Source organism: Bos taurus, chromosome 6 (genome assembly GCF_002263795.3).
Source record: "Bos taurus isolate L1 Dominette 01449 registration number 42190680 breed Hereford chromosome 6, ARS-UCD2.0, whole genome shotgun sequence".
NCBI classification, from domain to species: domain Eukaryota; kingdom Metazoa; phylum Chordata; class Mammalia; order Artiodactyla; family Bovidae; genus Bos; species Bos taurus.
In genome coordinates this window covers 36,630,715-36,645,468 of record NC_037333.1, presented here as the reverse complement: position 1 = coordinate 36,645,468, position 14,754 = coordinate 36,630,715, and the positions used below count along the sequence as shown (strand labels likewise).

Here is a 14,754-nt window from a genome sequence, read left to right as displayed (position 1 = left end):
ACCCCTGGAGTGTGTGGAGTTGTCACTTGAAGATATCCCTTGGACCAGCCCACTGCCTGGCACAAGGGAGGGGCTGAGTTCCTATTTGCCGATTGAATATGTTAGAATCATCATCCCCTTCAATGCTAGGTGGCCTTGTGCCTCTGGATGTCCAGCAGGTGGCGCTGTGTAGCCAAGAGGCTGTATCACTTCCCTTTAGTGAAGCTGTTAGAGTCCATACAGGTCCTGAGAATTTCAAAAGCAGTCTATTAAAAATAGAGGGCTGTAAAGGAGATACATTAAAAAATCAATGGCTAAATATATACATATCCATATACGTGTGTATATATATATACATCATATATATATATGATATTTATAAATAAAAGCATTTAAATAGTTTGTTATAATTCTTTTTCAACAACCAAAAACCCACAGGTAAAAAATTTAAGCATGATCCACATTAACCAACCAATCCAAAGCAAATTGTGATTTCAAGTTAACTGAAAAAAAGTCAGTTTAATAATTGTTTAGTTGACTTTGGGGAGTCTCCACACCTCCTCGAGTGTGGTATCTGCTTTGGATCTGAAGGCCTTTGTAGAGTACGTTGTACTTTGTTCACCCCTGTGTGGGGACTGGTAGGCGGCACGCCCCTTGGGGACACCATGAGCTCCTCTTCTTGAGGACAGAGATCACATGTTGCTCCTCTTCATGTACAACATCTTGTCCCATCAATGTGAGTGGATTAAAAGTCCAAACCTGTAACTGGTCCAATGTGGTTTTAAGAGGTGGCAAGCCATGTAACACTGAAAGAGGAGTATTCTTGTCCTAATTAGTGGGTCATAGGATGACATGGAGGGAGACTAAGGGGAGGGACTGGAAGATGTCCCTACCCTTCTTGATATAGCACACGAGCAATGTGGTTGTCTGTATTCATTGCTCCACTGACTGCTCGAGTTGGACTTGCAGACTCGTTCGTGTTCGGGTCACTATTGTCCACTCCTCTTTTAATTCTCTAGTATACTTGGGTGGGAAAGGGGACTAGGTGAGGGAAAGATTTTACTAAATACCATTTAAACCCCAAATCACTTACTATGAGGTTTTAAAATGCATTTTATGCTGTCCTGAAGATTATTACAGAATCAACTAAGTATTCACCACTTCCTGAGTGTTGAGAACTGTGGTCAAAAGATACATAAAACCTCTGTGATCAAAAGAAACATAAGAAGTATTTCCTTCTTGAAGTATATAGGCATGCTTAGGTATTATACCTGTAGTCATTAGAGTTCAGCACAAGACACCACTCATTAAAGTGTTGAGATTTTTAATAGATTTGTTATAGCGGTTTGGTTAGGGAGGAAGAGTCACCATTACTAGACTCTTAAGTGTCAACCATTATACTGGATAAATTTTAGTAATTTTTTTTTTTAAGTACCAAAAACTCCCATGAGATAACTCATTATCTCCATCTTATAGAAGAGGAAACTGAGGCTTAGAAAGTTTAAGCCTCTTGTACAGGTTACAAGCAACTTGTACAGGTCACAGACCTGATTTGTATAGGTCAGATTCAAATCCTAATCTCCTGTGACCTACTCAGACTATGATCTCCTCTCCTTTCTCCAAGACCATTCAGAATGGGCTGGTAAGATTGACAAGTCTCCACGGCAGAGCTGTGGCTTGAGTTTAGAGTGTGCCATACAAGATCTTGGAGAAGGAAATAGCAACCCACTCCAGTGTTCTTGCCTGGAGAATCCCATGGACAGAGAAGCCTGGTAGGCTGCAGTCCATGGGGTCGCACGGAGTTGGACACGACTGAAGCGACTTGGCATACAAGATCTGGTGGGTGGGTGGGAGGCAGATGTGTCTGTGTTAGTCAGCATCCCAGAAGGAAAGAGCTGGGAGTTGCAAGTGGTAATTAAAGTTTAACAGAGGGGCTGTTTACAGAGGTGTGGCAAGGTTACAAGAGTCAGCAAGGGGACATGAGGTGCTGGGAAGGATTCCCACCTCCAGGCCTGAAGGGACAGGAGAGGGAATGGCATGGCATGAGGCCAGTCTGACTGGAAAAGAGATGCCCCCAGCAGCTGTGGCCACAGTTAGAGGGTCCTGCCAAACGGCATCCAGCTAGTGAGGGAGAGGGCAGAGGGGGAAACCCAACTCCTGGGCCCCCAGATCTCCTGTCCTGCCTCCTATTGACTGAATGCTGGGGAGCCCAGTGGTGCGGTCTGTAAGGGTCAGCTGTGAGGTGCAGAGAATGAGAATTGATCTGAGAATAAAGTGAGATTGGCCTGCCCATCCTATTGTGGAGAGAGTGAGCAGCAGCCCACAGCAGGTGGATGAGAAGCCCCAGGTGGCCTCTGCTGGGGGCATCAGACTCACTGGTGTGGATAGTATTGCGGGAGGTGGTGGGAAGTGAAGTTGAAGGGCACATTGGAAGTCCCAAGCATCAGGATCAGAGACGCCTGATCTTAATCTGATATTCAGTAGTAAGCCAATTCTGTTTCACATAAGCCAATGTTAATTTATTTCTTTTATAAGCCAGAGAACTGGGGAGGAACCCTGGAAGAATGAAAAGGGAAGGAAGGCAGGATGGCTGTCTGTGTGTCTACTGAGATGGTGTGAGCGAGTGTGCCGGGTCCTTTGCACACTTCATTTGGCTTGTTCTGTCTTCCAGTGACCTATGGGATGATGAGCTCTAGTGTGTACTACTACACCCGGATCATGTCACAACTCTTCCTGGACACCCCAGTGTCCAAAATGGAGAAAACTAACTTTAAAACTCTTTCTTCAATGGAAGACTTCTGGAAGGTATTTGCAAATGACCTCTTTATCATTGAAAATTGTTCATTTGGCTTCATAAATTCAATTCAGTAGTGTCTACAGATCTTGCTGTGCACTTAACACTGGGTGAGATGCTGTAAGTTATGGTGAGTTGTTAGCACTCCTGTTGAGAACCTTGCATGTACCTTATCTCATACCTTACCTTATTTAACCCCCATTGTAACTGAATAAGGTAAGTACAAAAATCATGTCCCAGATTGTAAATGAAGAAACTGACATGCAGAGTGCTTACATGTGGCTAAGAAGTAAGAAGAATGGACTTCTCTCTGGTGTGACAGAGACTTCCTCATCCTAGGTTGTCATTCATTCAGTCATTCATGATGCACTAAATATCTGTTGAGTATCTCCTAGGATATAAGGCCCATGAGGGCAGAATTTGATTGTTTTGTCTGTTTTACTTCTGTTTTTGTCTCTTTTGTTGATGGTGGCTTGTACCCCAGAATAGGGATTCATGTGCTTAGTACAAGGCAGGCATATTCTTTCAAAGATCTCTAATGTAAAATTCAACCCAGCCCCTCCCCAAATTGTCACAAATTCCAACATTAACATTAGAGGATAAGCTATAAGCAATATCATAGGAAAAATATTAAACTGATATCGAAGTTATATCCAGAATCTAAGAATATGGGAAGGGAATTTGGAGAGAAAATGCTTGTTTCCTCCTGGGGAAATACTTTCTAACATTCTTCTTATACTCTGGCGTCACAGCTGTTGATTTAAAGATAGAGGAAGTGGATCACAAGAACCAGAGTACACTAAATAATGCCTAAAAATTCTTGGAATCAAAAACCACATATATAAATCTTCCCCATTTCAATAAAGCAAAGCATTTCATCTCAGTTGACCCTCTGATAAAGATAAGACACTGGGAAATAACTCAGTGTGACAAAAGTGAGTTTGTCATCCCTAGAGGCAAACTAAGATGTCTCACATATACACAGTTCTGTGATGATGAGTGCAAACTCTAAAAACAGAGAGGAGGAAGAGGGGTTGGGGGCTAGAGGGTTCACAATATGACGGAAAACTCCAGACAGTGTAAAGATCCACCAGATAGCAGACTGGTAATCAAAGCAATAGTCTTTTATCTCTGCAATGATAATGAACCATGATTACTATGTGGGATGCTATTTTAATAAGGGAAAGTGAAATTGATCATGGTTATAGATTTATGCAAATGACACCACCACCCCCCCACCCCCAGCCTTTAGAACTAGGGTAAAAAAAATCCAAGTTACTATTTATGAAGTGCCCACTTTGTGCCAGGTATAGCAACCACACAAAAGACAGATATTACAGGGACTTCCCTGGTAGTCCAGTGGTTGGGACTCCACTGCAGGGTGTGCAAGTCCGATCCCTGGTTGAGGAACTAAGATCCCACATGCCATGTGATGTGGCCAAAAAATAAAATTAAAAAAAAGATAGATATTACAGACGCTCAAGTCCTCGCAGCTATGTATTAAATGGTGGAGCATGAGCGGAGCAAGGTCCAGTTCCTCTGACAGCAAAGCCCACCCTTGTCACTCTGCCTTGTTCACAGAGGTGTCAAACTGTGGGTCACACAAGCATTCCAGGAAGAAACAAGGCCGCCTCTGAGCTTGGAGCTTTTCAAAAATGTTGCCTTTGCTTTCAGTTCACAGAAGGCGCCTTGTTGGATGGGCTCTACTGGAAGACGCAGCCCAGCAACAGAACAGAAGCCGACAACCGAAGCTTCATCTACTATGAGAACCTCCTGTTAGGGGTACCACGTATACGGCAACTCAGAGTCAGAAATGGATCCTGTTCCATCCCCCTGGACTTGAGAGATGAGATTAAAGAGTGCTATGATGTGTACTCCGTCAGCAGTGAAGACCGGGCTCCGTTCGGTCCTAGAAATGGAACGGCGTAAGTGTCTGTGGCTTGTGGACCTGGGCCCTGGCTTCTCATGGACATTCATTCTGTCATTTTCTGACCCCTTCACCAAGGAGAATTTGCCTTTAATGCTTATATTTAAGGCTGCAGCCAAACTTAGGCTTCTCAAGTTTTCTCTACTTTTAACATGCTTCAGCTTCCACATATATATTTTTTAAAAGGCTTAATTATTGACCCCATCCCCACAGGCACAAAGCTACCTGGGCCTTCAGAGGTTTCTTTTAAGATGCCTGGATCCTGTGTTTATAGATCCAGTGCCATGGTTCACTAGGTTGTTTCTAGGAAGGGAAAAGATCTCTTCCCCAGGAAGCTAAAAATAGGAATTACCAAAGAAAGCACCTCTCTGATACAACAAAAGACCCCTGCTGGGGGCAGGGAAGATGTGAACTTGGAATCTTCCTCCATTGAGTCTGAGGTCTCTCTCCTTATTCAGTGTTTTTCAGATGACTTTAAAATAAAATCTTATTTTGGCAAAGGCAAAAAAAAAAAATTTCTTTTGATACAGAAATTCTTTTTTATTAGCTGTTAGAAATAAATTTGTGTTCCAAGTACAATTATTTTAAGTGTATGATGAGTTTTTGAGGCAGTTTTTCTGTCTGGTTTAAAACCTGTCCTCAAATGTGTGTTTATGATTTTGAGTACATATCTACATTGTGTTTATTTGCAGGGATTTTTTAGTGTTCTTTGATAACCATACTTAAAACATCTTGTGTATCAAGGGAGGGCAGTCATTATTTCTAGGATTATTATAAAAAGTGAGAAGAGCTCTCAGGCTGTCCCAAGGTGGATCTCTTGGGTCATGGGCCCTGGGTAAGTCACTATGGGTAGAATTTTCTTCTAAGCTTTATTAAACTCTTTTTGGGTTTCTCTAGATCCCTTTGTTGGGAACTAAGATCCCAGAATCCATATTAGTTGACACACTTGAGGGCAAACACCTTTTCTGTAACCAGGTTCCTTGTCATTCATCCAGTGCACACCCTCTTTAATGCCCCGGCCTGTAGGAAACAAACTTACTACACATCAGATTTAGAGTAAAGGGACTGAATCCTCAAAACACAATTTTTCCAGGTTGTGAAAAATGATTTTGTTCTCTAATGCTCCGTTTTCTAGTTCTTGCAAAGTATAAGCATGTGTTTAAACTGTGGCTCCTTATCTCATATTTTTATTTATTTATTTTTTCTTATCTCATATTTTATTTCATGTCTTGATAAGAGAGATGTATGCAGCCTCTACTCCGTGCCAGGTGTTATTTAAAAAGTGAATTCATGCATTATCTCCTCTACTTTTCACAGAACAACTTTGAAATAGGTGTCAGTTCCACTTTATAGACGAAAAGATGGAGGCTCACTTATCCAAAGCATTTCCGCTAGTAAATGGAACCATGCTAGGATTTAACCAGCTTGACTCCAAAGCGTTTCTTCTGTGATACCACATTGCTTCTTCCATATTAATTATGTTACTCTGGTGGTTGCTGTTGCCCTAAGCTTCCTGTCAGAATTCAAGCTTCTTGATGGCAGGAACTCTGTTTTGTTCAACCAGTATATTTCCAAAGCTTTGAACAGTACCAAGAACATCCAAAATGTTCAGTAAATACATGTTGGATACACAATGAATTAGTGATTTTCCATGCAGGGTTGTCTATGAAGGGGTCCTTCCTGTGTGTATTTCTAAACCATCCCTGATCCTGCCAGAATCTGAGTTATTCCCATTTCGCCTTCCCTTCATCACCATACTTCTTGAAAGAAGAGTCTTCACTGCTTCTTCCTTTTCGTTACCATTGATTCACACCTTAACGCTTAAGCCTTTGCTTTTGCCATCTCTCTCGGAAGCTACTACTGGGCTTGTTCTATTTGCCGATCCACTGATCCATTGCCAGCCTAATCCTCATCAACCCCTCTGCAGGATACGGTCTTGTTGGTTGCTTGTTCTTTTGACTTTGGTGAGTGATAGTGAAATAGAGCTCCTCTTAATTCTACAACTCCCTTCCTCTCTCTTATTTCCAGGTTCTATATTCAGATCTCTATCTTTTCTTTCTTTATACTCTCTCCTTTGGTATTCAGATGGCTCCCATTCTCTTCTCTGTTTGATGATTCACTGTTTCTTCAACAAATATACTGAGTGTTAACATGTGCCAGGCATGTTCCCAGTGAATTCTCCCTTTTCTAGAAATGCCCTTGGTTCTGGCTGGAGTGAAGAAGCAGTGTTCTGTCACTGCTAACATTCGAGTGATAGAGGATGAGTCTGCATGCTACCTGTAGCTCCCGTCATTCAAAATGCCCCAAACTGAACTCATCACTTTCTTGTTGGATCTGAACTCCCTCCTGTACACGGCACCACCATCTTTGAATTGCCCAAAAAGAGACTCAAGGCATTTTTCAGAGGTCTCCTCTCACTTGCCCCAACTTCCAAATCAGTGCCAGGTTCTGTTGACAGTCACTGCCATGGCCGTGTCAGTTCTCCCTTTTCCTTCCCATCTCACTGCTCTAGTTCAGGCCTCATCGCGTCTTGATTCTTGTAGGGACAGGTGACTCAGCTGTGTTGGGGTCCGCGGGACCACCCCCAGGTTCAACAAGTTGCTCGAAGAGCTCCCTAGATTCAGCATATACTCACAGCTACGGTTTATTGCAATGAAAGGGTATATGCAAAAGCAGAGAAAGGGACAGGCACGTGGGGCAGAGTCTGGAGGAAACCAGGTGCAGTTTGCAAAGGTCCTCTCCCAGCGGAGTTGCGGGGACATGCTTCCTTCCTCCAGTAACACACTGACAACTCATAGGAAACGCTGTCTGTTCAAGATGCTCATCAGACACTTGGTGCCTGCCCTGTTTTACTGGGTGCTGGTCACATACGCAGGCTCTGCCTGGCATATCCTCAAATCCCAGACTCCCAGAAGCAAAGCAGACATGCAGCATAAGCCACCTTGTTTGTATAGAAGCCTAGGTACCTCAAGCCACTGTTTCTGGCCAGAGAAAGTGTTTTATCAGTGTAGGGAGCTATTTACCACCTAAATTCCATATAGCAACTGAGGACCAACCTTGCAAGCAGGGCTTTTTAAGAAACGGTGGTCTAAGACCCGCTATGTTGACTCTTTTCTGCCTGTGAATTCTCTGTTCCTCACCACGTCAGGCTTGTCCACAGCCACCAGAGTAACCCTGTTCTATGCCTCCCAGAAACCTTCACTTCGGTGACCCTGTGAGGCCTGCCCCTCACTGCCTGACCACAGTCTATCTTTCAGCCTTCTCTTCTTCATCATATGGGAGCCAAACCAAACTACTGGCAGATACCTTGTACTTCCTTGGTTCTGCAAGGCTCGGGCTTAAAAATACCATCCCCATCTCCCTGTGTAAGTCTGAATCCTGCTTACCTTCCACAGCCTATGTTCAACATGTTTTCTTCCCAAATCCTTCTCTGATTCACATTTCTCTTCATCACTGAAGCTTCAAAGACTAGCTTCCCTCAGATTGGTCCAAGCAATCTCTCTGTGCTTCTTCTTTGGTTCTTATTATCTGCTACCTTGTATCTTCATGGTTTAATTACAGCTTATAAATTTCGGAGAGAAAGGATCTTGGTTCATCGTTCTATCCTCATTAATGCCAAAGGATCATCTGCTTCCCAAGAGCCTCTATAAATGTCTGTGGATTAAATTCCCAATGCTCTGTGGAGTCTCCCTTAGTTCAGTTGCTGCCAGTGGCACTTGATGAATTTGTACCTGTTTTGGCTGGAAGTTTTGGGAGGCCTCAAGTCATCTAGTCCCAAAGTTACCCTGGGAAGGCAACCATATCAGCTGAGGACTAATAGAATAGACCTCTGAATACAGACACTTCTGGGGTAGGTTTCTGACTTTACTGTAAAAAGATTTGAGACAGAGCTGACCTCACTAAGCCTCAGGGCCCTTATTCCTAGAAGGGGGATAATAGCTGTTTGAGAATTATGTAAGAAAATGCAAAGCACTGTGGAAAGCACATTACCCAGCTTGATGAGACTTGCATTTATTTTTTATCAGTACCTATTCTATCTTATCAGGAACCAGTTGTCTCTGTAATTGCTCCAAGTGTTCCATTGATTTTACCTGTTTGTTTTGTTTTTTAATTAGTTGGATCTACACAAGTGAAAAAGACTTGAATGGGAGTAGCCACTGGGGAATGATTGCAACTTATAGTGGAGCTGGTTATTACCTGGATTTGTCAAGAACGAGAGAGGAAACAGCCGCTCAGGTTGCTAACCTCAAGAAAAATGTCTGGCTGGACCGAGGAACCAGGGCAATTTTTATTGACTTTACAGTGTACAACGCCAACATTAACCTGTTCTGCGTGATCAGGTGTGTATGAAGAGCACTCATTCCTTCCGGTTCTGTGTATTTGTAAAAACATCCTAGTCTGGATTTTAAGCCAGAAAACCATTGCCTGCAGTTTTCTGCATGAGGATGAAAACCAAAAGCTTATTGGGATGGGGACATTTAGGGGAAAGGAGTTAGGTTCCCTGAATATTGCAAGTTAGGAAGAACCTTAAGTCTGATCCAAGTTTATCCCAAAGCTGGAACTTTCTCAGATAAAGCACTGTGTTTTGCTAGCATTTATCCTTTCCCATTATGAAAATGCTCTGTTACCAAGGAGCCCTGGCATCAAAGCTTGTCTCACTTTCCTGAGTTTCTCAGTCTCATACGATGCCCTGCTACCAGAACACAAGCACAGTAGTCAGGGGCTGTGCCTGGGTTGAGCAGGATACCTAGGTATCTGCTCACACTTAAGAAGATTTACCAAAGACACATAAAGTTCCTTCTACCGATTCTGTAACGTCGCCATCATGACCACTCTGCTAATAGTGAGGAAACTAACAGAAGATCTCACTGGCTTGTTTGGGCCTCTCATTCATCCATTCATTCAACAAACCTTTATTAGACACTTAGTATACGCCAGGCACTGTTCAAATCTTTTGGCATGCATCAGTGAACAGAATAAATTTCCCTGTCCTTGTAGAGCTCACATTCAATCAGGAGGAGATAATAAATGATAAACAATAAACCAAAGAAACAAATAGCACGTTAGAGGGCAGTGTGCTATAAAAAAGCAGAACTCTGGAGATTCAGCATCCACCCACTTTAATCCTCCTTGTGAACATGGTGCAACATCCAAACACTGCCAGCGTGAATTACTTGCACATATGTTTGTGCTGTCCGTGTTGTGTGCTCGATCGCTCAGTCGTGTCCGACTCTTGTGACCCCACCAGGCTCCTCTGTCCTTGGAATTTTCCAGGCAAGAATACTGGAGCAGGTTGCCATTTCCTACTTCAGGGGATCTTCCCAACCCAGGGATTGACCCACATCTCTTGAGTCTCCTGCCTTGCGAGGCAGATTCTTTACCACTGCACCATCTGGGAAGCCCTGCACATATGTTTACCCACCAAATAATAAGGATAAATTGTTGTAGTAGCTTTATTTTTGAGACTAACTCAAACTCTACATTATATAGCCAAGTGGATTTTCCCAGTCTTTGTATCTAACAACTTTTATCACATTAAATCACATTGTGATTTACATTAAATCAAATAATAGATATTACTAGAAATGAACTAAAATTTGCTGCAGTTATTATTGAACATCTAATGATTCTAGTGAGAACAGAAAGAGGATAAACACAAGCAAGCAACTCTGATTGACATTTAAGGAAGTAACATATATATAGAAGGTATAAATGAATATGTCTCACTTCCTTCCCACACTTCAAGAGTGAATCTTGTCAAGGCAGTTGCTTCATTTTTCTGCCTCATTGTTGCCTCAGTATCTGGAGGGGTTGACCATGCAGAACCAGAACGGGCAGAGAGATGACTCAGCACACAGAGGCCACTTCCTGCCCTTGCGAGTTTACACTGAGGCTGTCACAAGGCTCTTCATTTCAGTATTGCTCTCTGGTTTGTGGTTCTCACTCCTACTCTCTAGCACATCAAATAGGAAGGAAATAGGATACTGATACTATGAAGGAAGGAAAATGTTTCACACTGCTTTGACCAATTCTAATTTGCTGTAGTCCCTGCGTGTACTTGAGTGTTGCTCATGCTTAAGCCTTAGATACTCAGGTTCTAGAGGTCCTGTCCTGTCCATTCTGTAGTGGGAGAGAGAGTTATGCCTAATAGCTGACTTTAGGTCTTTTAAAAGGTCTTTTTTTTTTTTTGATATCTTGGTTATTATAGAACATGCTGAAAGGAACAAAGGAACATGGGTGTGCGGATACCTCAAGTTAAGGATCTAGAGAGTCTATTTCTAGCGTAAAGGGAAATTATACCATTAAGTGAATCATTTAACCTTCTCACTGTGACACCTGCAAAGGTGAATTTGGCAAGAAGCATCTTCATTTCAATTATGATAAAGCACTAAAGACCAGTGCCTTCAGTGTGAATGTAAAAACATATGTTACTCTTTCGGACAATCAGACATTTACTAAGCACCAATTCACTATAAGGTTCTGGGAAGTTCCAGTAGCAGAAAGGTTTTCCTAAGCAAATATTCAATGCTGATTCACCAAATGCATGAATGAGATACTTGGTCCCTTTCTTTATCTGTATACAAAACAGACATCCTACTTCTCAGCTGGGCCATAGGCGTTTTGAATGATGACACAAACTTCTTATGTTCTTCATGGCCCATTTGAATGACTTACATTTAATAGAAGTCTGAGAAAGGCTTGTTTGATTAATTTCTGCATTTAAAAAACAATTACACAGCATTCTGAGTAGTATGACTACCAGAAAAGTAAATGGGAGACTGAGGAGAAATAATCTCTTTGGGAGGATTTGGGAAGACAAGATTTGTTCTTCTTGTGACTTGGAATTCTACAAGGAGGGGGTTACTGGCTGTGATAAGAACATTTTGTCACTTGTTTGGAGTGACTTGTGGTGGTCATCCCAAACTAGGATGGCTAGGGCTTCCCAGGTGATGCTAGTGATAAAGATCCCACCTGCCTATGCAGGAGATGTAAGAGTTGCAGGTTTGATCCCTGGGTTGGGAAGATCCCTTGGAGTAGGAAATGGCAACCCACACCAGTATTCTTGCCTGGAAAATCCCATGGACAAAGGAGCCTGGCGGGCTACAGTCCATGGGGTTGCAAAGAGACACGATTGAGCACACACACACAATTGGGGTGACTTGTGGTTGCAGTTTTATTACCTTCTAGTGTAGGAACAGAGTAGATGACTGCATCATACATTCTTCCCTGACTGCATCCATGTGTTGTTTTTGATGTTATTGTTTTAATTGTTCTTATTACAATGCAGGTTACTGATCGAATTCCCAGCAACAGGAGGTGTGATCCCATCTTGGCAATTTCAGCCTGTAAAGCTGATCCGCTATGTTACAACTTTTGATTTCTTCCTGGCAGCCTGTGAGATTATCTTTTGTTTATTTATCCTTTACTATGTGGTGGAAGAGATATTGGAAATTCGCATTCACAAGCTACACTATTTCAGGAGTTTCTGGAATTGTCTGGATGTTGTGATCATTGTGGTAGGTTGGAGAACAACACCAAATCTCCTCTCTGTTATAGAAGCGTGTTAGAGTCTCTGCTGTCCTGACTTTTGTGGGTCTTTATCTTCCTGAAGGAGAATCTAAAATTCTCCTCTGTGATAACAGCTTCAATGTTCCTAATCGTCTCATTTTGCATGAGTAACCCTTCTGCCTATGAAGTGAAGAGGCATTTACAATAGGCTGTCGTTTGGCCACACTAATAATAAGAATAGCTTATTGATTCATATTTGGCTTTGGCATGCCATATGAGATGTGGGAGAGATTATAATGTTTTGCTTATTCTGTTTTGGTAGTGGTGTAATAGGTACATTTGCAAAATCCTACACATCATAGAATTTTAAATATTTGGATAAAAATAAATACAAACAGAATTCTAACACTTTCTTGTCACTTGCGTTGACATCATGGAATTTGAGGCTAGGTTTTTGGCTCAGCAGCCACAGAATTTTGCAAATATTTTCTTGGAAACTGGCTTCCCTATGCTATTGTTGTTATTTTTTTTAACTCAGTACTGACAAGACAACAATTCAGACAGTGTGCTTTTATAAGTACAGGAAACAGTTACTGGAACCCTACTTCTCCTTTGAAACCTTTTCTGACCCTGTAGAAATAGGGCATGCTTTCTGTGAAGCTTATATCAAAAAAAGAAAATTCTTCTGTAGATAGAGATGAGAATCTCAAAACTCAGAGTCACATAATGACCCAAACTCTCATAAATTCTCTTTCTTCTCTTTTCTCTCTCATTCTCTATTTTGAAGGAAGAGTCTCAAGGAAATTCAGTGTCTTTCTATGATATGATGTTGATGGCCTTCCCTGGTAATTCAGCTAATAAAGAATCCGCCTGCGTTGCAGGAGACCTGGGTTCAATCCCTGGGTTGGGAAGATCCCCTGGAGAAGGGAACGGCTACCCACTCCAGTATTCTGGCCTGGAGAATTCCATGGACTGTATAGTCCGTGGGGTCGCAAAGAGTCGGACATGACTAAGAGACTTTCACTTCACTTTACTTCTGTGTTTTTATAAACATTTGCCCTGGGCAGAGCTAAAACAAAGGGTACCTAGTTAGAGTTGGTAAAACTTATTTTTAGATTCAGTCAGTCAGTCTATGCAGAATACACTTATCAGTGTATTCCAAAAAGCTCAAAGGAAATATTCCTACCACCAGTGCAAAAAATACTAGGTGCAAAAAATACTAGGTTAAGACTGGGACTCCTTTACAGAGAAGAAAAGGAAGGTGGTGAGGTGGTCTTTTTCATCTGTGGTTGGCAGCCAGTCAGGTCTTGACTCTGATAATCACCAAGACAGCCATCCCAGTAAGGGCTGATGAAGTGGTCTGTGACCATGAGAAGAGAGAGAGAATGAACAGCAAAGGTCACAGCACTTGCCGCAGCCCAACTGCCATGGATTCAGGATCTACGTGAGGGCCAAACATTTATGGTTGGCCCTTAGCACTTTCCACACATACACGTCCATCCAGAGGTGATGAATGCAAGTAGGGCCCAGTATTCCCCTCAAACCTGGTTTATAGCCCAGAACCAAAGCGGATATGAAGAGTTGTATGGTCGTGAGTTAAAGGGCAGAAACAGGCAAGGGGGCCCTCTGGGCTACATTCTCCCACTGCAAGCCTTCTCAAGCCCTCTGTGCCCATCATTCCCACCATCTAAGACCAAGCTCCTTCTTTCTTCTCACGAGCACTCCTTTTAATATGTCTCGATTTACCCTTCACCTGTGTTGTGTGATGTCAGCTTCTTCGAAGGTTTTTGTACTATTTGTCTTTGTGTGTTTATTTGCTCTTGAACCAGGGTATAATTTTCTTGAAGACAAAGTTTGTACTTCTTACTTCCATTTGTTCCTCTTGATCCCTACCACAGTGCTGTAGGTGCAGATATCCATGTATTTGTTGAATAAAGGAAAGGATAGATGGCTAGAGAGTGAGGAAATAGCCCCACAAATGAAAACAGAGAGTGAGATGAAGCCTGAGAAAGCAGAAGAGTAAGTGATTTAAAGGAAGGTGGCAGAAAAAAACAGAAGGCGTTCCTGTGTGATTTGTTTTGTAATAAAGTGACATCTCGGGTGTGTGCACATACACGTGTTCTCACTGAAATTCTGTTTCTAACTAAGGAAGCGCAAGTAGTGTATTGTTTCACTTTTTATGGCAGTGCTTACCGCTTTCTCTCTGGGTGTGTGAGTGACTTTTATGAATGCCATTGGGTGAATAGAGTGGTGAGCCCTAGAACTAATACACTGGTGAAGGAAAATAAACTAGTGATTTTAAGGTGAGCTATAGATTTCTAGAACACTGTAATAAAATCTTCATTTAATCTTTTGTTTTCCAGCTATCAGTGGTCGCTATAGGAATTAACATATACAGAACATCAAATGTGGAAGCTCTGCTACAGTTTCTAGAAGATCAAAATACTTTCCCCAACTTCGAGAATCTGGCATACTGGCAAACACAGTTCAACAACATAGCTGCTGTCATAGTGTTTTTTGTCTGGATTAAGGTAATTTATAAATT

General features: G+C 42.2%; 1 protein-coding gene across 1 annotated transcript in view; it reads left to right on the top strand.

Moving 5' to 3' along the window:
- The window catches only part of PKD2 (polycystin 2, transient receptor potential cation channel), a 58,678-nt gene that overhangs the window by 26,710 nt on the left and 17,214 nt on the right, over positions 1–14,754 (top strand). Inside the window, 5 exon segments of the mRNA NM_001046312.1 lie at positions 2,651–2,784; positions 4,448–4,698; positions 8,816–9,040; positions 11,989–12,217; positions 14,573–14,740. Coding sequence (NP_001039777.1) covers positions 2,651–2,784; positions 4,448–4,698; positions 8,816–9,040; positions 11,989–12,217; positions 14,573–14,740 — 1,007 coding nt within the window.